The 27,616-nt window shown below is 36.4% G+C and overlaps 1 protein-coding gene across 9 annotated transcripts in view; it reads right to left on the reverse strand.

Moving 5' to 3' along the window:
* Positions 1–27,616, reverse strand: part of PEX5L (peroxisomal biogenesis factor 5 like) — a 251,334-nt gene that overhangs the window by 180,868 nt on the left and 42,850 nt on the right. For 3 of the 9 annotated variants that reach the window (XM_047787093.1, XM_047787060.1, XM_047787035.1), the window contains exons 1-2: positions 9,637–10,725; positions 8,120–8,191 (exon numbers count right to left, since the gene is read on the reverse strand). The exons of 3 other annotated variants lie outside the window; for them this stretch is intronic. In XM_047787093.1, the coding sequence (XP_047643049.1) occupies positions 8,120–8,191; positions 9,637–9,729 (165 nt within the window). In that variant the 5' untranslated portion in view covers positions 9,730–10,725. Of the gene's footprint in view, positions 1–8,119; positions 8,192–9,636; positions 10,726–27,616 lie in introns of those variants that run through there. 3 more of the 9 variants (XM_047787044.1, XM_047787053.1, XM_047787100.1) reach the window with 2 other exon arrangements.

A 27,616-nucleotide genomic window follows, 5' to 3' on the forward strand; every position in this document is an offset into this window, starting at 1 on the left:
GCGGCCCTAAAAAGACAAACAAACAAACAAACAAATAAAAAACCCCAAAAAGCAAAAGACAAAACTAAAAAACCCCTTACCACTGTGAGTTTACAAGGAAAAAATAAAGATACTCTGCATTACTGTGATTTCTACCTCTGTTCCCTTTCCAATAACCAATAACTCAGAACTATTTTCATATTACTTGATACAAGCAGGTAATATTTAGGAATAAAATACAGGTGAAAATGCCTTTATCCCAGTAATTTTTCTATTTTACTGGGTGCAAAACTTTCCCTATGCCTTGTACAACATTTATTGATGATAAATAGCTTTGCTGACAAGATGGCATTGATTGGACTTCAGTAGTGAATCTTTGTTTACTCTGATGCTGATTTCAGACAGCACATTTGAAAAGCTTTAGTCTCTCTCCTCACACACAGATAGGGTCTATTTTCATTGAACCACTTCTCATCTATCAATCTTTCCTGAGGAAAATTCTAATGAGGCTACGTCTGCTATGAGCATAATGCAGGCAAGCACAGCTGCATAATGTGCTTGGTCCCTCCAGAGTCTCACAGTATCCCGCTTCAGAATCTCCAGGCCACCCAGCTTGTCTCTTTTCTGCAGCTCTAGAGGGGTTTCTGTTCTTGGTGACCAACACAGAGTTCCAAGAGGTACCTGGGGAGAATGCTATACATGACGCCAAGAGATGGGATCTCATGCTTTATAAGTCTCCTCAGAGGTAAATGGGATTGGAATTATATTTAAATTAACTCACCACATTGATATGGCAAAAAAAGCACTGGCCAGATGGTGCTGAGTACAAGGCAGTGACACATATCACCCCCATTCCTCTCACTATTTAAGGGTCCAAGAATCAGGTCAGCTGCTTAGATGGTGGCATGACTACACTCACTGTTAGTACCAGAAGTAAGATCAATATCTTTTCCTATAAACCCATTTTTCTCTTTCTTCCATGTGGGCCTGTATTTTCCTCTTTAGGATTCATTGCCACAACAACCACCAGGATAAAATTACAATCCTACTCAAAAGCTTATGTGCTACTGAAAACACAAAGGGGTGGCTATACTTCACCTCTTCTTTTTCACAGAAATTGTAGTTTCCATTGCTTTCTGCTCAGGCTTCTATAAATTTAAAAGGAGATTCTCATAAAGGTTTTAGGCTAAGAATAGTATGTGTTGTCTCTCTCTATGGTGCTTCTCATGCCTGGTCAAGGCTCTCCTGGAGGAGGCTGTGTAGGGAAGAGGAGGGTGAGCAGATGGCAACAATCACCTTTCAACTCTAATTCTGTATATATTTGCTTTGAAGGGCATTTCTCTCCTAACGAAGCCATAGGGCAGAGAGGGAAGTAAACAGTTAAGGAGTGTTGGTGGAAAAAGTTTCCCTGGAGGGTTCAATAAAGAAATACTGGCCAATTATGATACTTCCATCAACTAGCTATTTTATATAATTAGAGCAGTTAAGCAAAACAGCTTCTTAATTCTCATCTGGGATGACCAGGAATGGGCGACCACAGAGCTGTGTAGGATGATAGTGTATAAAGCTGGACATCAGGAAGGAAGGCTGCCTTCCAGTACTCTCTCTGTACTAACCAGGAACTCTGAGCAGCTTGATTCATCATGCTAGGTATCAACGTTCCTCTTGGCTAAATTGAGGTTGTAGGGTGGTTTTATGGAGTGAATGTTTATGTCCCCTCCAAATCCATGTGTTGAAGCCCTAATCCTTAATATGACTGTATTTGGAGATAGGCCTGCAAGGAGGTGGTAATGGTTAAATGATGCCTTGAAGATTGGGCCCTTATAAGAAGAAGAAGAGAGATCACAGCTCTCTCTCTCTGCCATATGAGGATATGAGTATACAGTGAGAAGGTGGTCATTTACAAGCCAGAAAGAGAGCCTTCACCAGAAACCACCCATGCCAGTGGGTTTATCTTTGACTTTCTAGCCCTCAGAGCTGTGAGAAATAAATGTATGTTGTTTAAGCTACCCCGTCTACGATATTTTGTATGGCAGGCCAAGCAGACTAATAGGTGGTGATGACTAGCTAATTAAAATGACACAATGGTTTACAGTTTATAAAGAACTTTTAGCAAATTTTATCTTCCTAGAGAAACTCTAAGAGATGGGAAGAGCAGAGTATTATTTTACAAATAAGAATGCACAGTATTATTTTACAGATAAGGAAATATCTCTGATCACAAGGCTGCCACAAGATAGCAATTCAGGTAGACTATACCTGTGGGTCTTCGAAGGCACTTTTAGTTGTAAATAGCCATGATTTTCTTGTTTTCAGCATCATTACATTGGATGTCAATATTCTTGTTTTTAGATTTCCAAGTAATACTTAGTTGAAGAATGTCAAATTTATCATAAGTCATACATATATGTTTTTCTCTTTAGCATTGCAAGAGTTGTTTCCTTTGACCCAGCCATTCTCAAAGTATGGTCTGGGATCTGAGGTAAACTGAGGACTTAGAAATACAAGCTCTTGGGCCGTAACTCAACCCGCAAAATCAGAAACTCTGGTGGTGGGGCCCAGCAATCTGTGTTCTGAGAAGGGGATTCTGAGCTGCTAAAATTTGAGAATCATGGTTCTTATCCATGTACACTTGTTCTCCTTGTAATGGGCTGATATTTGACATTTCCATATCTTATTGCACTGAATGATATGCAGCTGCAACTCTGAGTCCTACAATGAACTCAATCTACAACATACTATTATGGTACTGGCACAAAAACAGAAGAATAGATCAATGGAACAGGATAGAAAGCCCAGAAATAAATCCAAGCACCTCTGGTCAACTAATATATGACAAAGGAGGCAAGAACATACAATGGAAGAAAAATAGTATCTTCAATAAATGGCTTGGGACAGCCACATGTAAGATAATGAAATTAGAACATTTTCTAACACCACACACAAAAATAAACTCAAACTGGATTAAAGACCTAAATTTAAGGCAAGATGCTATTAAACTCCTAGAGGAAAAGACAGGCAGAATGCTCTTTGACATAAATCACAGCAACATTTTGTTTGATCCACCTCCTAGAATAATGACAATAAAGACAAAAACAAACCGATGGGACCTAATTAAACTCAAAAGCTTCTGCACAGCAAAGGAAACCCTTAAAAAAACGAAAAGACAAGCCACAGAGTGGGAGAAAAATCTTTGTAAATGACTCAATCGACAAAGGTTTAATCTCTAAAATATACAAATAACTCATATCACTTAACAACAAAAAAACAAGCAACCCAACTGAAAAATGGGCAGAAGACCTAAAGAGACATTTTTCCAAAGAGGACATACAGATGGCCAGCAGGCACATGAAGAAATGCTCAACATCACTAATTATTACAGAAAAGCAAATCAAAACTATAATGAGGTACCACCTCACACCAGTTAGAGTGGCCATCATTAACAAGTCAACAAAAAACAAATGCTGCAGACGATGTGGAGAAAAGGGAACCCTCCTTCACTGTCGGTGGGAATGTAAATTGATACAACCACTACAGAAAACAGTATGGAGGTGCCTCAGAAAACTGAATGTAGAACTACTATATGATCCAGTAATCCCACTCCTGGGCATATGTCCAGAAAAAAATTTCATTGAAAAAGATACATGCACCTGCATGCTTATCGCAGCACATTTCATCATAGCTAAGACATAGAAACAATCTAAATGTCCACTGACGGATGGACGAATTAAGACGATGTGGTACATATATACAATGGAATACTATTCAGCCAAAAGAAAGGACAAAATAATGCCATTTGTAGCAACATGGTTGGAACTAGAGACACTCACTAAGTGAAGTAAGTCAGAAGGAGAAGGACAAACACCATATGGTATCACTTATATGTGCAGTCTGAAATATGGCACAAATGACTTCCCTACAGAAAAGAAACAGATCATGGACTTGTAGGGCAGGTTTGCCAGTGGGGAGGAGAAAAAGAGGGGGGCTGATGGGTCGTTTGGGGTTGGTAGATGCAGACCGTTTCATTTAGAATGGATGGGTGATGGGGTCCTGCTGTATAGCACAGGGAACTGTATCAGTCTCTTGGGTAAGAACCTGATGGAAAATGAAATAAAAAAAAGGGGTGTGTATGGGTGGCTGGATCACTTTGCTGTTTAGCAGAAATTGAAGGAACATGTAAATCAACTATAATAAAAAATGCACTACAAATACAATTTCTTTTTTTTAAAAAGAAAAACAACAAAAAATCATTTTGAAGAGCTTGAACCTACAAGTATATCCTCTTTACAATTGTAATATTCTATGATTTTGTGTCAGCCTTGGTTACCTCCTCTAAGTCTGCTTGGAATTTGAAAACATTTTAGGAAAAAAGTGATCTTGATCCAGCACATATATCATAAATCTTGAATTAAGTTGACTCTATTCTAGTTAAAAATAGTAACTTAGAATAAATTTATTTATTCAAAGTGCTAATGTTTTTAATCACTTGACTATCTACTTCCCCACTCCCACCCTTGGTATCTCAGCAACTTCAAAGGAAATTCATTTGTCCATGAAATATTTTCCTAAACAAGATGTACCCTCTTCCAATCGGGAAAGAATATTTTAATAAATTATAAAAATAATCCAAAATACATATACAAATTTCTTTCAATATTTATTCTAGAAAGCCAAATATAGAACTAATTCTATGTATTTTATTATAATTATATATATGATTATATATATGTATATTATATATGGTATATAAGTATACATCTAATGAAATATATGTATATACTTATATCAAATCTCTGGATTTTAGATGCATAAATATTTTTTCTGGCTATGCCTGGGGCATGTGCAAGTTCCCAGGACAGGGACTGAATCCACACCACAGCAGTGACCCAAGCAACAGCAGTGACAATGCTGGATCCTTAATCCTTTAGGCCACCAAAGAATTCCCCTTTTTTTTGACATAAAAATTTTTATCCAGTGTTTCCTTTGATTACTTTCCTATGCATGAAGTTTGAAAACTCTAGGGATTTCTGGAAGAGAATATAGACTTCACTGCCCATATGATACATTTATATTTAAATGACCATAGAAGTGTGTGGATGTGTGATTACATATTATATGGCACCTCCTATTGTTTTAGGACGTCAACACTAATTTAAGAATTCTCTGGAAAGTTTTAATGTGTATTTCAAATAAATCTCACCATTAAAATTTACAAAGAGAAAAGCACAATATGGCCTTTTAGGAGTAAAACCTTATGCATTTCCAAAATTACTTTTTCTCATGTAGAGATAACACAGAAATCACATTTTACCTCCCTGAACATGGGCAGCCAGAGTGAAAAAAATCCTCATACTCTGTGCTACTTCTGTTATTAATTTTCTTATATAAGTAAAACTGTGGGCTTTCTGTGGAAGTACAAGACTTGCAAATCACATGACTGATAAAACAGCAAAGCATTTGTAAAATGACAGCTTCTGAATGACAGACAATGAGATTAGTAGACTTCTGCCTATCTATCACAGCATTCCAACTATTTTATTTCCTTTAGATTTTCTTTTGGCACAATTTACTGAAAAAGCTTTTTGCAATTATATGAAGATTAGACTAACACATTTCTACTATGTTTCTGAAAAGGCATAGGAAGACTACATTGAATATAAGGATTCCTCTCCCCTCCAAAAATACATAAAATATCTATGAGATGAGGCAATACTACATAACTGTAATTTATACACATCCACACATAAACACACATACACTTTTAACGTTGATCTCTTAAACCTAGGAAGAATTTTTCATAGTGTTATAAAGACGAATTAGAATGTTTTCCCAAATATTTTACTTTGAGGTGTCAATGTTGTCATTGTTTCAAACCTAGTATTTGCTCATTACATCAACACCAAATAAACCTTCCCGCAAAGGAAGGACTACTCTTACTGCCAACAGCAAACATCAAAGCCAACTCATATTTATAATTACTCATCTTTTGAAACATGTTTTGACATGAATGACTCAGCAAAGCTGGGTCACTGCCAACTGGTGCCAACTGGTCCAATGGCACCAGAGGTAACATGATAACAACAGAGGCAACAGTGACTGAGAAACTGAATCCTTCCTCATTTGATCAAAGTAAAAAAAGCATTATTTTCTGAAGAAGAAGGAAAGTGGGTTCTCTTTTTCAAAAGATTCCTTAACAGTTGGTAAAGTGTGTTCAGGCACAACAATATACATTTTAAGAAAAGCACCATGAGAATAAAAGAACAATGACACCTTTTTCTGAATCCCCAAATTCACTTAAAACAAAAAGAAGCTTTAGGGGAAAATAAAGAAAAGAAAGGAAGAAAAGCAAAGCACCTTTGGGGGTAAAATGATATGAAAGAAGTACAAAAAGAATAGGAATTTAACTTCTACGTGATTAAAGAAGAAATAAAAAAACTTTTCATTTTCATAGAGAAATGTATAGGTATGTGTATTCTCATAATACACTCAATTGAATTTTATGAATTCTTTTTTTTTGTTTGTTTTTTTGAGGGCCACACCCGTGGCATATGGAGGTTCCCAGGCTAGGGGTTGAATCAGAGCTGTAGCCGCCAGCGTACACCACAGCCACAGCAACATGGGATCCGAGCTGCATCTGCAACCCACACAACAGCTCACAGCAACGCCAGATCCTTAACTCACGGAGCAAGGCCAGGGATTGAACCTGCAACCTCATGGTTACCAGCGGGGTTTGTTAACCACTGAGCCATGACGGGAACTCCCTGCATTTTATGAATTCTTTTGCCAAGGAGGTCCAGTCGTTTCATCAGAATGCCAGTCTACAGGGCAGGATCTGTGGGAGATGGAGATCACATACCCCAAGTAATTAATCTGGCATAGTTAAAATGCTAGTTAATAGCCCAGAAGAGCACTCAGGCTCCAGTCCCACTTATCTTATTAATTGAACTGACAATTTGGCACTAAGTAGAAACACAGGGCCAAACCCAACACTTCACCACGGTTTACTCTGGAAAGTGAAGATAAGGAAGGAAAAACTTGAAGGTAGGTTGTGTGAACCCTGTAGTATGAATATATTCTGCACCCCCTGGAGAGATGCTTTGCTTGGCCAGTTTTCCCCAAAAGACGACTTCAGTTACTTCAATTATTTCAGACCTAAGAAGTCAGTCTGTAAGTCAACTGTTCCCAGTTGCTATCTTCTGATGTCATTTTCCCCTTTTTTCAGAAATCGACACAATGGCCCCTTTAAAGCAATCACCATGATGCAAAACAAACTGCATGATTAGGAAACTGTCCAAATTCAACTTGGCTCTCTGTAACTTGCTGACTGCTTTCTTTCTAACTTCTTCATCTCTTCAGATCCCTTTGAATTATTTCTCTAACTCCACCTGAGCTTACATACCCTCAGAATCAGTGCCACTTACACATGAAATAGATGTGCAGTTATCTTGTCTACCTGATAACTAACAAAGATGTTAAGGGCTAATGCCAATTCAGTGGCATGAGCTGGATACCTTCCATTACCTGGTGTATCATTGTTTATGGTCTATTAAGCAGTTTTCATTTCACCTTATGGACCCATATGAAATCCAAGCTAGATGTTTCTCAAATTACCGGCAGTTTAAAAAAATATTAAATAACTTTTTTTGTTTGTTTAAAAAAATGATTTCTAATTTATTGCAATCTGAGAAAGAAAACTGGGGATATATTTTAAACTTCTCAGTTTTTAAAAATCTTTCATCCCCTCCCCCTGAATTATACTGTTTTATGTTAATGGTTGCATTTCTCATTTTCAAAATAATATACTTTCTGGTTCTTGTTTAAATCTTTTTTTTCCCCCCAACCAAATTATCATTGTTCATTTTTCTAGTGGGGCTTTTAATTTCCAAAAGTTCTCTTATCTTGCTCTGCTTTATTTTCCATTATTCCTACACACAGGGCACAGATATTACATCATACAGAAGTCAGTGGATCAGAGGTGTTGTATGGGGGAGGCTTAGCTGCTCTCAAAATCTATCTTTTTATGCAGGCCTCAGCTGGACAGGTTAATATAGTTGCCAGGGCAGGGCTGAATGCTCAAAGGGCTTCAATTGTCAAAAATCTACAATGCAACAGTAGAAAATGTATGTAAGCATTCACTTACCTGCTTTTGATCAACAATTATTTCCAGGTCTTCATCACTGCTTAGTTTTCCATATCCTTTTTCTTTACTTTTCTTGTGAAAGAATAATTTTAAATGATCATTTAGTTTTCTTTCCATTAAAAATGTTAATTCCCACTTAATACTTTTTAAAGATAAAAGTCTTTACTTAGCCTTGTTCACTAGTCAAAATACATCATTCTTTATGTCAATCTCTCATGAAAGCAAATATCTTTATTAAACTGCTGGCTTCTGCTAGCCTCTTCCATCCAAATTATACCTTTAATCCTTTTCTGAATACTGTCAGCTTTTTTCAATTCTACATTTTTAGAAAATATTCTTTAATAATTTGAGATAAATAAGCAATTCCTTAAAGAGTCCCAGCACATTTTTCTTATAGACTGAAACTGCATTTAGTAACTGTACTATGCTTAAGACTTCAACTGTTAAATGTTTTGTTTTAATCCTTTACATATTTTTTAAGAATAAGTAAGAATAACACCACTCAGATAACAAATCTTCAGATTTTCTATATTTGAATATAAATTTGATGAAAACTAATATTGGAAAAAATAACTTAGAAATAATTTTTAAAAGATAAACAAGGTAATTTTCAAAATTAAGCATTTTGAAAAGTTGGAAGAGTAGAGACCACTTAAAAAATGTACTTTATTGGCATTTTCCCCCATCTTCTCCATAGTAAAAGTTATAAAGTTAGAAAAGGATACAGATCATGACAACCATTGTATTGCTATGTTACAGGAGAAAGATAGATGTCTGAGTTTTTTTTTTTTTCTTTCTTTCTCCCAGTGTAACAGTTAAGGAAATATCACAAATGAGTTGTTTCCTCATAATTTCAGAAACCATAGTATGTCCATAGTGGACTAGTAAGAATAAAATTCACTACATAGTTATAATTCAAGGTTATTATTTTTTTTAAAAATAATCCTTGCTCTAGGTATTAACTATATCAACTAGAATTAGAGGAATTAAAAATATTTCTTATGTTTGCATCTACTGTGTCACTCTAAAAGTCTCATCTCATTGGAGGAATAATTACATCCTTCAGCAAACATGACATAAATCTACATGGTGTGGGACATGATTCTTGTCTGTTCTTTCTCCTAAAACATTTCAAAACCAAATTTCCACATTTCCTCCTCAATAAACATACCTCCCATTTTTTTTCTGTAATAAAGAGATTTTCTGAATCTTCAAGTATTATGATGCATAAATAAAATCTGAATTCTCATTCATACATTAATGAGTTTAGCCACTTAGAACAGAACAGATGGCCACAGTATTTCTCTCTGTTATTATTCTTGTCCTCATTTGAGGTTCCATTTCAGGACTGATGGAAAACAAAAAAGAACAAGGTTGGTTTCAATCAAGCTGACTTCCTTCCTATCACTTTGCCTCTGTATCCTTTTAGTCCACTGGTTGCTATAAGATATTGTCCAGAGACCCTATAATGCAAAATACTTAGAAATGTCTTTCCAAATATTGATCTGTATACGTACCAAGTAGCTCATTTGCATGACCCGATTTCTGGACAAAAGGGCATTAAGGAGAGATGGAATGTGGGTCTTTCCATCCATTTCACTGTCAGACATCCCAGAATTCTTTGCACCAGCGGCAGTGGCTTCATTGCCAAAACTTGCTGACCACAGAACCACAGATATTGCCCAGCAACATTTTTATAATGTAATACAGTAATCAAAGTATCCCTGAATCATTGCCTTGACTTTGTAAACATTGTGAAATTTTTGGATAGCACAAAAAGTCATTGAAACTATAATTTCTCCTTTTCTAGCTAATTTTTATCCATGCACTGCTATGTTCCATGACTGTTTTTCTAGTTTAATGCTCAAATACACCCTCCATCCATTATTAATATACACATTTTTTATATTTCACTTCACGCAGATGGACTACTCAGCTTCTCTGTCATAAAAGCTTTCAATTTTCCTTTTTTAAAGCCCCATGCCAGACTTTCTTGTGATTAACAAATCACTGTTAATAGATACAACAATGTCAGCATTCACAGAAACTACTTCAAGATCGCTTCTTCTGCCAATACCAGATACCACCTTTCCAACTGAATCCTAACTCCTTATCTGGTTTAGCAGTAAAATTCCCAGGAACAGACTAGGTCAGGGAAGGAAATTATATCCCCAACTACTGTAAGTAGTAGTTGGCATTTTCCAAGAGTGGGAGGAGGTATTTAGAGCTCTGGGTTTGCACTTAAACCCCTAGTCTTCAAACAGCAGACAACTGTACACAGAGTCGGAAGCCTTCAAGTTTTACTCTAGAGTTAAGCAATATTTTCTAGCTCACCCCATAACCCCAGGGGGATTAAGCCTTTTCTAAGCCATAATGGTTATTCGCTCACTTACTGATTATTTCTAGTGCGAGTATAATCCTCTTTCAAGCACTCAGCTTCCCACTTTGACTGCTTAGATCAGGCGCCCAGGCAGGGATCTTCAGCTCTCCTCCCTCCTCCCAGCCGGGAATCCCTGTCTTCTATCTATGCACTTTTGTCAAGCACAAAAAGCAACTCCATAGCGTCTGTGTGGTCTTTCACATTAGCCAAAGTACTGAATTAGAAGGAGAAAGAAAACTAACCTCCCCACTGTCCAAGCAGAGGAGGCAGGGCTTCTGTGGGAGGAGAAGCCAGAGGGTAATCACTTCCTGTGCTCCTCCCACCTCCCCTGACAGATGCTGGAGCTGAGGATTTCCACTGAGGCAGTACAATAAGGTTGGGCCCCTCTCCACCTCATCCTTTGCCCACTGCCTGCTGAGAGCCGATTTTGTCCACTGATTACCCATGTGCAGCTGAGTGACAGCATCAGTGCAGTGGAGCTAAGATGGTGAGGACCTCAAGGTGGGAGAAATGAGGAAAGAGAGAAAGGAAGTAGTCATCATTTGCTGAGAATGCCTCGCTCCCTGTGAGGTGCTTTCAGCTCAGGATACATGTCCAATCTCTGAAACTCCAAACACAGTGTCTGCCATCATCCCCAAACCATTATGAACACTTTCTAAGTAACTGGAAAGAGAACTATCCAGTTATTTCTTAGTGCTGACAATTTTTTTTAATACCACTGAATCAGAGGTGTTGCTTTCTTAGGAACATTAAGCCTAATTGGTAAATTTTCTTCTCTGTAAAAGTTCCACCATCTCTCCTTAACCCTATCTGTTTCTGCAAAAGTAGAACAGAAAGGTAGATTTATTCACTTGAATTAAATAAACAATAAAACTTGGAAACTGGATAGGAGAACAACATATAGCCACAGATATAGAATGTATTATATAAGAAAATTTTATATAACAACAAAACAACAAAATCTGATGGGACAGAGACCTAAAAAAGGAAGCACCCAATATTCATTTTAAAATAAGAGTTTATGAAAGAGTTTTAATTGAAAGATGCTAGTTGCGTATGGGTTGAATTAAAAGGATTCTTTATACTCATTAGGAATGGAATATATAAAAGGAAGTTTTGAAAGGGAAAAGGAACACATGATTTAGTTAATTGTACAAATTAGCCTCAACTACAGTTTTTTTTCCTAATTAGAGACATCAAAATAAAGGTTAAAGATTGCATGTGAATATTTCCAAAAATTTTTTCCTATTATTTATTCAATGCTTCAATAAGTGATAAATTGTAGATCTGAATTTATTAAAGCAAATGTTAATGAAGAATATATAATATACAAAAAGGGACAAAGACCTTCTTACTCTCTTCTTCATGGTGGTCAGTGTTCAACTCCTATCTTCTTATTCTTCCTAGCTTTAATCCCTTCTTCTCCACCACCTTCCTTCTCTAAGCCTGTAAAATTGCTCATATTCCTTGTCCTAAAAGATGACTTCCTCACATCTACTTTCCCCTAAAGACATTCATTTTTTCTTTCATCTCTTTACTTTCAAACTTGAAAGAGTGGTCCATAGTCACCACACATAGTCCCTTTCTCTTCACTTCTTTATTTTATATAATGATTTTTTTTCATTATAGCTGGTTTACAGTGTTCTGTCAAACTTCTACTGTACAGCATGGTGACCCAGTTACACATACATGTATATATTCTTTTTTCTCACATTATCATGCTCCATCATAAGTGATTAGATAAAATTCCCAGTGCTACACAGCAGGATCTTATTGCTTATCCATTCCAAAGGCAATAGTCTGCATCTATTAACCCTAAGTTCCCAATGCATCCAGCTCCCTCCTCCTCCCCCTTAGCAACCAGGAGTCTATTCTCCAAGTCCATGATTTTCTTTTCTGTGGAAAGCTTCAGTTGTGCTGTATATTAGTTTCCAGATGTAAGTGATATCATACGGTTTTTGTCTTTCTCTTTCTGACTTACTTCACTCAGTATGAGAGTCTCTAGTTCCATCCCATCATTAATAAGTTCACAAATAACAAATGCCGGAGGGGGTGTGGAGAAAAGGGAACCCTCCTGCACTGTTGGTTGGAGTGTGAGCTGGTACAACCACTACAGAGAACAGTATGGAGGTACCTTAGAAAACTATACATAGAACTACTATATGACCCAGCAATCCCACTCTTGGGCATATATCTAGACAAAACTTTCCTTGAAAAAGACACATGCACCTGCATGTGCATTGTAGCTCTATTCACAATAGCCAAGACATGGAAACAACCTAAATGTCCAACAGATGATTGGATTAGGAAGATGTGGTACATATATACACAATGGAATACTTCTCTTCACTTTTAAACCAACCACAATCAGGTTGCAATTTTCTGTAATTGCATTCTTGATAGTCACCAATGGACTCCTAGTTATCAAATTATCTAGCAGCCTCTTTTTAGAGCTAATTGTATGAATCAGTCTCATATGTAATTTATGATTGACAGGATGCCAAAACAGATGCAAATATTACTTCTTTCAGTGGGCAAATCTGTATCAAATATTTTCAGAAACATCTTTACTGTTATTTTCACTATTATAGCTGTTGAATGGTGTTGCCACCGGTTGAATACAGTCTTAGTCATCGACGAGGATTGTGAAGGGAAATATTGTGCTAAGAAGATATTTGCTGAGTTCATAGTATCTGTGGAAATTTCCAGTTGGAAGAACCCAGTTGGCCACTTGGATAGATGGGTCTATATCTTAGAAGAGAGATAAAGGCAGGACATATGGATTGAATTAGACTTGTAGCAGTGGTTGAAATCACAAAAAAGAAAATGTAGAGACAGAAGAGATGAGTCCTATAGAATTGCTACATTTAAAGAAAGGGCCATAGAAAAGAACCCAATGAAGGAGGTGGAACAGGAGTGCTCACAGGTGTAGGAGGAGAGCCAGAATGCAGTCAAGGGAAAACAAGTTGTAGATGGTGTCAAATACCAATGAAAGGTTAAGTAAGGAAGTGAAATGCACACTTTCACTGTATTTGACATTTTAGAAGTCATCAAGGACTTCTGGACTTCAAAAATTAGTGAAGGTGGAAATAAGATTAGAGTAAATTAATGAATACATTGGTAGTAAGGTTAAGAGAGGGCTTATTCTCCCTTAGGAAAGCTTGAATGAAAAGGGAAAGACAAAAAAATTTATTAAGATTGTAGATTTCATGTTAAGTGTTCTTAGCACAGGAGAAAGAGAAGAGAAAGAGAGAGTATGCTAGTGAAAAGACAAAAAATACAGGGCAAGAATACTGGAAAAGTAATAGTTCCCCCTCTTCCCTTGTGTAAAGGTATTAAGTGTGTTTATTGTTCAAGAAGGAGCAGTAAAGAAAGTGAAAATGGAGATACCGGAGGGTGAAGGGGAATAATTCATGAAGCAAGAAAGTAAGACCAAAGTGCTTTTGGAGAAAAATTGAATGTTTCTCTTTTAAAATATATGTGATATATATATTTATAGAAGAAAAATCTGGAAGGATATATTTCAAATATTAAAAGTTCTTTTCACTGGATGATGGAATTATACATGATCTGTGTGTTCTCTGTATACTTGGGAGTTCTTTTTGAAGTAAGAATGAATTTCTTTTATAAAATTATTAAAAAAAGGAAAATGTGATTGCTTCAGAGATCCATAAAATTGCCATAGAAAAGACTCATTAAAGTCTACTTTGCAGAAAAGTGACTGGGTCAGGGCTTTACCCTTCCTTTATTATGTTTCTGGAGGAATAAAAGCTTGTTTTTCTAAAAAATGTAGAGATTCATGCTATGGTTATTACTTTTGTCCCTTGTGGCAAGTGTCATAGGATGGTGAAGTGGATGTTTTCTTTATTGCATTTAATATGCTCCTTTCCTCTTGACTTTCCCTTATAATATTAAGCCTTCAGTTCTTTGACATCATTTTGGTCCCATGTCCCTTGTTTTTTTTCTTTTTTTTTTTTTAAGATCCACAATGTCAGCACATCTACCAAGATCATTCCTGTGGGAGCCAAAGAAACAGTGAAAAAAGAAAATACAAAATAAGAGAGGAGGAGCTTCTCCCCCAAAGACTTGGAATAAAAGCTTGAGAGTTTCCCCATTTAGGACATAATCCTGGACAGAACGTTTAATTAGAAAGTAATCACCTTACCAAGTAAAAGGACAATTTGCAGATTTTTAATTTCTCTTATATACAGAGGAAATCAACTTTCTGAAGGGAAAATGTCATCATTACAGAAAATCGTTTGCAGAAGGGCTTAGGTTTGGCATTTTTCAGAAACTATTTTTTCCTTTCTTAAAGACATTCACAGTTGTGTTCTCCTCCCACCAACTGTGATGTTATGACAAAACAAAATAGCCACAGGATGCATTTTTTTTTAGTTTTGGGCTAGGCTTGGGCAAACATAACATATGGTAATCAAACTCAGTTCTAAAGGTATATTGCTGGGTGAAAAAAGAGATGAAAGCATAACAAATATGCATTTTAAACCACGTTTTAAGTCATTTTCATATGTCCAGATTTTTAGTAATTTTTTAATTTTAAGGCTAAGTCTAATTGGGAATATCGATATTCCAGTTACTTACTAACTGAATACTAAAGTGGCAGTGATGCACAATAAAATTTTTACTATAGCCTTATTGTCCCTCCTTAATGCTGCTTTCCTACCTTTAGAGTGGCTCTTGGTCTATAAGAGAGTAACCTGAAGAGCTTGAAAACTTCTTAAAAGAATTTTCTATTTTCCAAAGATGAGAATTCTCCAACATAAATATCCATTAAGATTGCTCAATCTTACATCCTTGTGAATGACTTTTTCTCAAGTACACAAATTATTAGATATGTACCTTCTTATATACCTTGTCCAATATTTTATCATAAAAAATTAAGTATATGGTGTAGTTGAAAGAATTTTAGTGAGCACCTGTATACTTACTACCTAGATTCTACCACTAATATTTTTTTTCTCATGTGGCTGCACCCGCAGCATATAGAAGTTCCTAGGCCAGGGACTGAATCTGAACAGCAGCTGTGACTTACACAGAAGCTGTGGCAACACTCGATCCTTTAACCCACTGTGCCGGGCTAGGGATCAAACTTACTTCTCTGAAGCAACTGGAGCTGCTGCAATCAGATTCTTTTTTTCTTTTTTGTCTTTTTGTCTTTTCTTGAGCCGCTCCCAGGGTATTTGGAGGTTTCCAGGCTAGGGGTCCAATTGGAGCTGTAGCCACTGGCCTATGCCACAGCCACAGCAATACCAGATCTGAGCAGCGTCTGCAACCTACACCACAGCTCATGGCAACACTGGATCTTTAACCCACTGAGCAAGGGCAGGGATCAAACCTGCAACCTCATGGTTCCTAGTTGGATTCGTTAACCACTATGCCACGAAGGGAACTCCTGCAATTAGATTCTTAACTCACTGTACCACAGAGGGAATTCCTCTACCACTAACATTTTACTATACTTGCTTTTTGCATATCTGTCCATCTATCTTCTGTAATATATTTTTAAAGCATAGTACATATAGTTCATGCTGTCACATTTTTATACATTCTTTCTTCCAAGGTTTACTTAATTTAAAACTCAGACAAGCAAAGTCATTGCTTTATTCAGCTTCCAAAATAAGAATACTAAAAGTTTAGGATCTGTTACCCTATAGCAAATTGTTATATTCATTTGAAAAGCAAATCAGCGAACTAAATTTCTCGTATTATGTGCTAGTGATAGGTCCTATCACTAGGATTAGGAAAGAGGATTTCTGATCAAAGGGCTGGGATTTCTCAGTCAAAAGCAAGTGATCAAACAACTCAATTTTTTGAGACAAATCCAGGGTGTGATAGGCAGTTCCAGTTGATATTAATCATCATGTCCTCAATTTCATATCCTTTGATCATCAGTGTTTACTGCAAATAACTTCTCTTTAATGGAGGCTAGATAGTAAGTATTTACTTCTGACACATTCAACAAAAGTAGAAGACTCAGGTAGAGTTAGCTAATGGCGTCTCAGAGGGGTTACATATGTTCTAAGGAACAGTATAGTAGTTGGGTGGCTTATTGAGATTAAGTAGGCAGAAAACAAAAATTAAACTTGATATTTCAGTTATGTCAGATTTAGCAATGTTCCACATTACTTTGAGTACAATAAGCAAACTCTTCTTAACCCTCCCTCACTCCCCAAACCAAACCAAACCACAAAGAAAACAAACAAACAAACAAACAAAAAATGATGCCCTTCTTAACTGGAAAATTCTGAGCCCAATTCTTTCATCTGAAAGGTTCTCGTCTCTACAAAAATCATTTTCTCATTTCCTCTGGATTTGGCTCTTGAAGCTGTAAATGCAGTGGTATAGCCTGCAATGACCAATATACACAAATTGTTTCCTGCCTGCTGAAGACAATAATGATTGAAAAATGATATGTATTTTAATCTACAAGATTTCTTGGCATTATGTGGTATTGGTGCTATTTTCGAGGCAAGGTGAAACTAAAAGCACTCCCATTTGGCAATTTTACCTGTCATCACTGGAACAGCAGGGCTGGAGAGGTTGCTGGTATAATTCAGGTAAGGGGCCTGAGAGTACTGACATTATGTTGGATCCTCGAATGGCAAATGAACACTGTTACCACATAAAAGTCTCCCCCCCCAAAAATAATAAAAGGGTAATCTATGTATTTTATATTTTCATATTTGAGAAAAAAAAGTAATCTATTTAAAACTAAAACCATTACTTGACATTCTGCTTCTGATCCTTATTGACATGTGTTCTTGTTTTTATATACATTGGCCTTACTAGATGGGGACTATAGCCTTGTCACTCCAATCTCAAACACAGCTGTGCTTAGCAATGACCTCTCCAGTGGCTCCTTTCCTTTTTTACTGGCAGTTGGTGCACCTGGCATAGCACACCTGCCACTGACTTCCTTTATAACAACTGATCTGGATGTGATGATTTTATGTCCTTGTGGAAGAAAAGAGCAATCTTTTTACTTTAACACAAAGGAAAGAAAAAGCTAGCTTCTTCTATAAGCATTCTGTTTCATATGAATTATGCCTCTATTTTTATACATTGCTTTGATGGTTAGACGGTTCTTGAGTAAAATCTGTCTGTGAAATTTTGTTTCTGACAAGAATTAACCCCAAGTTTATGCTTCAGTCATAAAACCTATGCAGAGAGGTATAACCCATTACTCTCACTTCTGGGTTCTCCCTTGTGGCCTTGATAGCCTCAGGAATCCTAACCCAACACCACAATTCTTATCATTTCTCCTTCAGTCTCCTGATAGCTTCTTTTGTTCATCCCTTTTGCAATGGCTTATAGGTTCACTGATGACAACACTATGGATAAGACATGGAATCCTTGGAAGGTGCGCAGGTCTGGGATTCCTATTCATCTTTTTCATGGATAAGGGCTTCTGGCCAACTCCTTGTTGAGAGAGCTCATCTAAGCCATAGGATGTACAAGGGGCCAAGAAAGATCTAGTTTACAGACAGCTCATTGATACACTGGACACGTGACAATCAGTTAAAAGATTAAAACAGCAGAAGACAATGTAGACAAGCACATATACTACTTTTGGACAAGCATCAACTAACATCTTGCTTGATACAGAAAGTATTACTGCTAGTGAGGGGAAGAGTAAAGTGGCTTAAAATGAAAGGCAACCTTTAAAAGCTTTATTTATATAAAGTACTATCACTGACCATCTGAGATAAAATATTCTGAATCCATGGCACAAGCAAACAGGAGTTTGTTGTCTAGAAATTGTGTATTTGAGTTATGATGTAATTTTTGTTTTAATTTGAGAAAATGAAAGGTAGAGTGTATGACCATGTCAGATGTTCAAGTACTGGATGAGTTTGTTTAGGCAAAATTATATTAATTTAGAACAATGATTGCTTCATGTTCATGGTGATCACCCCTTTAGCACCAGGGACACTAGATTCAGTCAATACAGTTATGTGTTACTGTCACAAAAATAGTAACAGGTAGTGGATCGCACCTGAAACTTTTAGGAAATATGACATACATTACTGGAAAAACTAAGCACAAATGCATATGAATACACATGGGATTTTTGGCACTTTGTTGATTTTTATAGGAAATTCATATGACTTAATCAGCTAAGAAAGAAATGGTCTTCAAAAAATAAACTAAAAAAATAAATAAATAAACTATAAAACCTCCCTTATTTGTTAATAGGATAAGGGATAGAGAGAGCTTGTCAAATACGGTAAATTGATTTTTCCTTGGCATAAGTATGGACTATTTCATTTTATTCTTATACTACTTTAAACATTATATGCTTTTCAATAAAAGTATATTACTAAAATTTTATTTTTAATACATTCTATAGATCCAAAACATCTATTTTTTTTTCCATAAAAGAGATTCGAGTGCCATGTATAAGGTGATAATGGGACAGATTTTGCCATATTTTTGGTCTACTTTACTACTATATTACAAGCTTCTGAACATCAAGGGCTGTGTTATTCACTCATCTTCTATGTATTTTTGATCATCTACTATGGAGGTGCTGAAATCTGGGACTCTAGAGCCTACAAGGGAGGTATGGTCCCCTGCTCTCAGAAAGCTCGATGCCTACTGGGGAAGAGAGGTAATTATGCAAGTAATTATAAACATGCAAGGAATCTATGACAGAGGAGTCTGGAGATATGAAGGGGCCATGGGACTTCACTTTGTGTCAAGGTCAGAGGATGCCCTGAGGAGACACTGGGATCTGAATGATAAGGCGAAGTCTTGCAGGTAGAGGAGAGGGACTGGTCTGTGTGAGGGCTTGGGGAGTTGGCATACACAAGTGTGATACAGAAGGAAAACCAAAGGTAGGAGATGGCAGGGCCTTCTAACATTGGAAAGGAGGGTGGTGTAGCTAGAGCAAAGTTGGGTTCGGGAGGGTGATCTCAGACGACTCTACAGAGGAAGGTGGAATCTTGAAAATTGCATCTTTATGGTAAGTGCAATGTGGAGCCATAGAGGTTTTTGTTTTTGTTTTGAGAACATGGTGTACAGAAGTTCTCAGCCAGGGATCAAACCCATGCCATACTGAAACCTGAGCCATGGTGTGAACAATACTGGATCCTTAACCCACTGTGCTACAAGGGAACACCCTATGCAGGGTTTTAAGCAGGTGAGTGACACTATCATGTCTGTGCTTTAAGAAGCCCACTCTGGCTTAAGTGTGGGAAACAGATTGTAGGAAAGAAGAATGGAGGCAAGGAAAGTAAATGGAAGCCACTGAAGTGGTCAGTCTGTATAAGCCATGGAGCCTGTTAAAACTGGGATGTGGATGGGTTGAGGGCTGACCACATATCAGTTTTATGATGACATGTTTAATTAATCAATTTCTGTGCTATAAGACTACCTTTTCAACACTGGCTATTATAAGTGATAAAAGTATCTGTATTTGCTGTAGTCGGGAATTAAATTAGCAGTGAATGGACCTACCAAACCTCCCCCACATTATAGGCACTCAATTTAGTAATATGTAAAATTATTTTAAGAAAAATATAATGAAACAAAAACTCTTGATAGATAGATATAGATAGCCAGAGAGAAAGAGAGAGAATGTATTTTGACTAATATAGATAAACATTTTGCATTTAGTGAAGGATATTTTTATACCCTGTAAAGTTCCAAAGCAACATCTAAACTTTTCTTGTTTCTTGCTTGTTGATGAAAACAAAGGGAGTCTGTTTAAAAAAATACAGTGTGAAATTGTTCAGCACTGCAGAACATCTAAAAGGATTTATTGTGATTTCTGGGCATCAACAACAGGAATTCTTTATGCAAACTTAAGAGCTGGATTGCTCAGGGAGTATAAAATATTGAAAAGGAATGTATTTACTCATCGCTTCCATTGCATTTCACTTGTTTTTAACTTGTCACAGAATAAAACTTTACAATGGGAGAAAGCTGGAGTAAGGTGAGGTAGAGTAAGGTAGGTTCAATCACAATATTTATCTTCTTGCTCAAAGTTTCTTTAGGGATTCTTGCTACTTAATGAGATACTCCTTTGTTATTAATTTTAAAAATAATTATCTTACATGCAAACTATTCAAGGATATTCAGCTATATGTAAGCAAACGTTAGAGCTGCAGAACAGACTCCTTTCTACCAAACCACAGCATCCTGGTGGGTACAGATCACTACTGGTGGTCTTCTTCCATCAATTCTAATATTTGCATTTTTCTTTTTTTCCTCTTTAGGAATCAAATCCCAAATTTTAGATGCTTCTATTACAGAGGTTGTCACAAAGTTTTAAAGAGACATTGAGAAAGACTTGAGCAATACAGAGCAGAGAAATTTCAGTGATGAAGAGTACAAAGCTCATATTAACTTGAGAGTACTGGAAGGGTCCCTTTGAAGACTCTTGAAACTCTGATTAATATCCAAAGTGAAAACTATATTGATAACATATTACTGAGAGATGGAAGGATGACTGCAGCTTGATTACTTTAAATACATCTTTGGAAATAGATATGACTTTAATAAAAAGTCTTTTTTTATTTCTTTAGGGCTGCACCAGTGGCATATGGAAGTTCCCAGGCTGGGGTTAAATCAGAGCCACAGCTGCCGGCCTACACCACAGCCACAGCAACACCAGATCCAAGCTATGTCTGTGACCTATACCACAGCTTGTGGGAATGCCAGATCCTTAATGCACTTAACCCACTGGAGTGCAGGGATCAAACCTGCATCCTCATGGATACTAATCGGGTTCTTACTGAGCCACAATGGGAATTCCCTAAAGAGTCATTTAAAAACTCTGCACTCCTGTAAAATCATCCTGGGTAGGTGAGTCTGGGGGTTTTAAAGAGAGATAAAGCGAGGATCCAGTAAGGAACAGCTGAATTGCCAATGGAGAGTACTGTGCCCCAAATGGAAAAAGGTTTTTTAAAATTATAAAAGTAGAAGCTTTTCCTTATAAAAAACACTTACAAAATTTTTAAGTACAGAAATGTGCCTATTAAATTGTTTGTTGATGCTTATTAAACATTTAATGAAATCCATCTGCTTTACAGTCAAAAGGAAAGATTAATTATTCCCATTACTCCTAACTCCTCTTATTCTCTCTTGTTGATGTCATCCTACCAAATGGTTATATACAGAGATACACATATATGTATGGATAAATACATATGTTCATGTATACATACAAATATTTTTTATTTTTTAGACGTGGTTGTAGTATAAATACTAAACTACACTTTTTACTCAGCAACATATTGTGAATATCTTTTCATGTTAACACACACTCATATCTACCTTACATATCCAAATCCATCCTACACTAACAGTTTTTGTTAAGAAAGTTTAAGAAATCCTTAAAACCATCAGAATGAAGAATACATAACACTTAAGAGACAATGCTAACTCATAAATATTGCCCACAGAACACTGGTGGTTTCTGAGATTCTTACAGGTGGTCTGTGAAGTTAAAACAATTTTCATAATAGTACCAAAATGTTATTTACCCTTTTTGCTATGTTGACATTTGCATTTGTGGTGCAAAAGCAACAGTGGGTAAAATTGTTAACACCCTAGAAAGAATCAAGATGGAGGCACCAAAGTAAGAGTGCTTGTTAGAACTGAACTAGCTACTTTAAAACTAGCTACTTTAAGTAATAGAATTTTTACTTAAAAAATGATTGACAGAAAAACTATGGTTATTTAAATTTGGGAATCATGCATTTACCCCCCTAAATAAATGAAGAGAGTCTTTCAAGGACAATAACCAATCTTCATCTCCAAAATTCAAGCATTCAATAAAAGTTAGAATTTTGGAAATTTGCATCTGCCACTATGAGCTTGATAACTTCCCTTTAGTTAAAGATGTTCCTGATGAGATCAGCAATATTAATGAAGTATTTTTTGATATTGCAAAATGAAGCATGGAAATTTTTATAAGATATGAATAACTCAGTGGGTTAACGTTTTCCAAATGGCATGTTATCAAAACTGTGCATGAGTTAAAGATCCATTCAAAGTGTAAGGAAAAACCACGGATTTTAACATAAAAAGTACACAAAGGTTACTGATACTACGTCCAGTGCCACATTGCTGCTAAACATTAAGAAATAACATGTCAAATTTTGATGTAGTAGCAAAGACTAGCAATAATTATTTGAAATGGCTATTAAAACACTCTTTCCTTTCCCAATTATATATTTGCATGAAGATAAATTTTTCCTTTCATGTTTAAACCAAAAAATTGCAACAGATTAAATGCAGAAGCAGATATTATAATTCAATTTTCTTCTATTAAGATTTATATTAATGAAATTTGTAAAAGTGTGAAACATACCTCTCACCAAAATTTGTAATTTTTTTTGAAAATAGAGTTTTAAAAAATGTTATTGGTTTCAGCAATGAGTGTTTTATTGCTATTTGTCAATGAATTTAGTAAGTACACAGCTAAATTTTTTCATAGTCTTCTTTTTAATATGGTAAATCCAGGAGATATAATCCATATAAACAAAAGCTCTTTGGTTTCTGTAATATTTTTTAAGAGTACAGAATGGCACTGACGCAAAAGTTTGAAAACCGTTGCTATATTATGAAGAATGTAAACTTGTTCTGAGGTGGTAGAAGAATTTTCCCTTGGAAAATTAGTTTTTATTTTCCTTCTTTTTAATAATGATAAACAAAGTCAATTTGTCTCTTTTAGAGTCTGGTGGAAAATTCCATACTAGACCATGTCAAAAATTATCCAATTATGATAAATTGCTTTGTGTGTTACTCAGTATACATCTGAATCATATTTAATGGTTATAGCTTTAGGCTTTACAAATACTTCTACGTGTACTTCTATATTCTTCTATATCCTTTACTTTTTCTAGGTGATTCCATGAAAGTGGATGTTCTTTTCCTTATTTATAATAATAGCTGATGAAGGTATTCTAAGAGAAAAAAAGTGCTCTGTCCATCTAGAAAGTGCTAGAATGCAGAATCAAATTCAGGTCTCCCGATCTTATGTTCTGTGCTCTTTTTTCAATTTTTGGATGGGAAAAAGTCTTTTTGATTATCATAATCATAAATTATGTACTTCAGCTTTTATACAATAGACCTAAGAGCTGGCTGGATATTGACATATCTTCTAGAGTTGAGCAAGGATCCTGACTTATTTCAGCACATCTCTTCTGCCTATATACAAGGATTGTGGGAAATAAATATAGGTCAAGATATGGTAAATTGTGCTTGGTATATATTAGGTCCTGTTACTAGTTTCTTAGCATAATAGGTAAACCCTGCACAACACCAGTGTAGCTTGGGTTTCACCCAAATCTTAGATCAAATATGAAGGGGTTCAGTCAATAAGACAAAAGTAGATGAATGGCATATGAAAAAGCTTCAGAACAACTGCAGGCCTGAACAGCAAGTGAAATGCAGCCTTTTCTAGGCTGGAAGCCAGAGGTCATTCTCTATATGCTGTTGACCTAGACCTCGACTTTGCATTTAAATTTAGAGGTGACTGGATAGGTCAATACATCACTCCTCTGCTTGCTAGGTCTGGTCCAAAGCAGCTTTGAATGGCTATGAGACGTCACCACCTTGAATGGCTTCCTCCCTGTCCCTACCTCTGGCTGCTGGAGCCACAAAAAAAGCTTTGAGAATCCAAGTAAGGCCGTCTAACCTTAGCTTTAAACCCTATTTTCTCTACATTTTTCTCATTTTTATTCTCTTCACTTCACACTTGCAGCCTCTTTTCCCGCAGTGCCTTCAGGATGAGTCAGGCTTTCTGGTGGCTCCTACAGAGCCCTTCAGCTACATGATGTTCAGGGGCAATGCTAGTAAGATTTGGCTGGGTGTGGAAGCAGATGAGCCAAATTCTGGCAGCTAAGGGAGGTAAGAGTTTCTAGAGGAAGTAGTTCCTTAGTATAGGAAAACTAGTGGTATTAATTTAGCTGTCTTTGCGCATTGATCCCAACATAGTTCATGCATGTGTTTATACCTAATATGATAATTATGTTAACAGCTAGAATTCATAGGAACAATCTCATACATATTTTTCTATGTAGATATATACAACTTTATGCAACAATAACAAAATAAGAATGAGCCACTAAAACTTTGAATTTGTTATAGTAAACTTACTTTGGGGAGGACAGTTTGCTATACACTAAAATGAAGAATTTACCTATATTGTCTGCTTTAATTGTCTGAATAATATCATGTGTTTGTTTATATTTTTCTCAGTTTTCAAATGAGGAAACAGAAAGTCCTAAAGTTTTAAGCTTTTTTTCCCAGAGTCAAATCCAAGGTCACACAACCTATAAGTAGCAGAGCATAATTAGAACCTAAGATTTTTCTGACTAATCCAAAAGACTGTATTCTTTTTAGCTCAGCCCCTTTCCTCCAGTATATTTCCATTTGACCGAAAGTTAGGATGACATAATGTAAAGATGCATGTTTGGTTAAGTACAAAAAGAAAAAAAATCGAGAAAAGTTAACAGCCTTTTAATGCTTTTTCAGCTCAAAGCTATGTAGTGGAGAGGTCAGTCTCTGAGGTCAGATTGCTTGGTTTAGAGCCAGCTCTGCTACATCCTACCTAACTGCGTGGCTTTAAGCAAGCCATTTAACTCCTCTATGCCTAAGTTTTCTCATCTGAGAATAATAATAGAACCTACCTCCTTGAGTTGTTCCACGAAAATTTAACTAATACATGTAAAGTGCTTAGAAGAGACATTTAATACTCAGTAAATAAAAGCTATTATTAGCTGATCTTTCTTTCCCTCTCTTCCTTCGTCTTCCTCCTTTCTCCCTCTCCTTCCCTCCCTCCCTCTTTCCTTCCTTCCTTCCCTCCCTCCCTTCTTCCCTCCTTCCTTCCTTGTTGAGTTGATAGTGTGTAACCACTAAGCAATCTTTCTAGCAAGATGGCAAGACTCACCAAAGATGGCTCAGAAACTCAATCTTGAAGTTAAAAAAAAATTTGACTGGGATTTAAAAATAGAACCTGTGAGAAGCAATTCTTGCTGTGTCAACTTTTAGAAGGCTGTACTGAGAAAACCCAGCAAAGCTTTATTTTAAGAAGACCCTGAATGGCTTAGCTGCAGTTCATGGATACATCAGAACATCCCCTTGACGGTTTGCTTTCCTGTGAACCTAAAACCAAGCAACAGGAAGAATTCTGGCCTGACCAAACATCCCCCTTGAAAAAGCCAACTAAACTGAACTCAGGTGCTGCTGCCAAGTAACTGGAGCAGAACCCCAGCAGTGAGCCTTCGCTGCTGACCCTTTTGAAGTTCACCTCTTTGTTAAATCTACTTTTAACACAAACTGGATTTTTTACAGAATGTTTCAGATATGATGCAAAATATTAAGGATACAGAAAAAGAATGACTACAGATGGTGGATTTGGAAAGTAGGTAGAGAAGGACTTTGGTTTGTTCCAACATCTGGGTCCTATCCTTGTATCACTTTTTTTCTTAACAGCCTGGTTAACTCTTTCATGCTCAGCTTTTCCATTTTCAAAGTAATGGTTTATACTACACGATCTTTAACGTTATTGATTCTGTGATTTCTTTTGAAACTATTGGGAAGCAGTTAATTAGTAATTTTGTGGTTATTAAGAAAGAAAACCATTATTAATTAAAGAAAGAAGCTAAGCCTAATAAAATATAACATTATTTCAAATACTGAAGAGGATTTGGGGTCTTCCACAAGCTGCTGTGTAACCTTCATATCTGTCAAACTCAATATTTCTTAATGTAAGAAAAAAGGCTGCAACTTAAGTCTCCATTCTGATGCAACAAATAAATGTAGTTGAAATTGGATGTAAAAATACATTTCTCAAGAAGGAATATGTTGGTGCTCAGTCATCTTTAAGGAAAACTAACAAGGCAACAAGGTATAGATTTCACTGGAGGGAGTAAAAAGTGGAGACACAAATATAGTTAGGAGCCAAATCACAGGATATAAACTTGAAAGAAGATATCAGGAAAAAGAGTAGAATTACTAGGGTTTGGCAAGTTGGTGTTTATATAGAAATAAACTTGATGTACATTCTTTGTGTTATTTTGGAACATTCTTTACTGAAAAATCAGTAAAATGCTATTTCAAGATAAAATTTAAAAGACAAGTTTACATATTATATCCCAGATAATAGAGGAAGGACCTGAAATGCCTTTTCTGGCACTGATCTTGGAAGTGACTGAATTCACCGGCATTTTTTGCATAGGCCTCTAAGGAAACTGGCAGAACTCAGTTGGCAGGATTAAGTCTGAGGACATGGAACAGAACTAGTGGCCCAGCTCTATCCACTGCAGGCAGCCTGGGACCATGGCCTGTATTTGCCTTGTTTGTCCAAGCAGCACTAACTATAGCTTCTCATATAGAGAAAGCACTTGGTAAATACTAAAGGTTAATTGATTGATAAGGATTGGCATCCCCCATTCCAATTTAAATAACACTGTTGTATCCATGAAACCAACCGAATTAAGCCAAAACAACCCACTCTTTCAGTTCTCCATTATCATTCCCACAATTTTACTAGTTATTTAAATTTTTAAAAATGCATTCAAATCTGCTTAATCAAGTAGAACAGTTGTACAAATTCATATGCTAATATTAACATTAAAGATGAAACAACTGAGGGAGTGCCCGGGCGTGGCTCAGTGGTTAATGAAACCGACTAGGAACCATGAGGTTGTGGGTTCAACCCTGGACTTGCTCAGTGGGTTAAGGATCTGACATTGCTGTGAGCTGTGGTGTAGGTCTCAGACGCGGCTTGGATCCCGAGTTGCTGTGGCTGTGGTGCAGGCTGGCAGCTAAAGCTCTGATTCAACCCCTAGCCTGGGAACCTCCATGTGCCACAAGAGCGGCCCTAGAAAAGGCAAAAAGACAGGGGAAAAAAAAAAGATGAAACAACTGAATAACACAGAAGGTTAAGTTACTTGCTCAAAATCAAAATTAATAAAAAGTAGGTGATGTCTGTCCTTAAAAACATATTCCATAACATTTTCCTCTGGGTTCTAAATTTGACGGAGACATACATTCCTTCCTACCCTCACTTCCTAATTCTGTCCTACTATTTACTGCGTTCTTAATATGTCCCAGTCCCTGAACAACACTCAGGAGACACAGAA

This window comes from Phacochoerus africanus, chromosome 1, assembly GCF_016906955.1.
Source record: "Phacochoerus africanus isolate WHEZ1 chromosome 1, ROS_Pafr_v1, whole genome shotgun sequence".
NCBI lineage: Eukaryota > Metazoa > Chordata > Mammalia > Artiodactyla > Suidae > Phacochoerus > Phacochoerus africanus.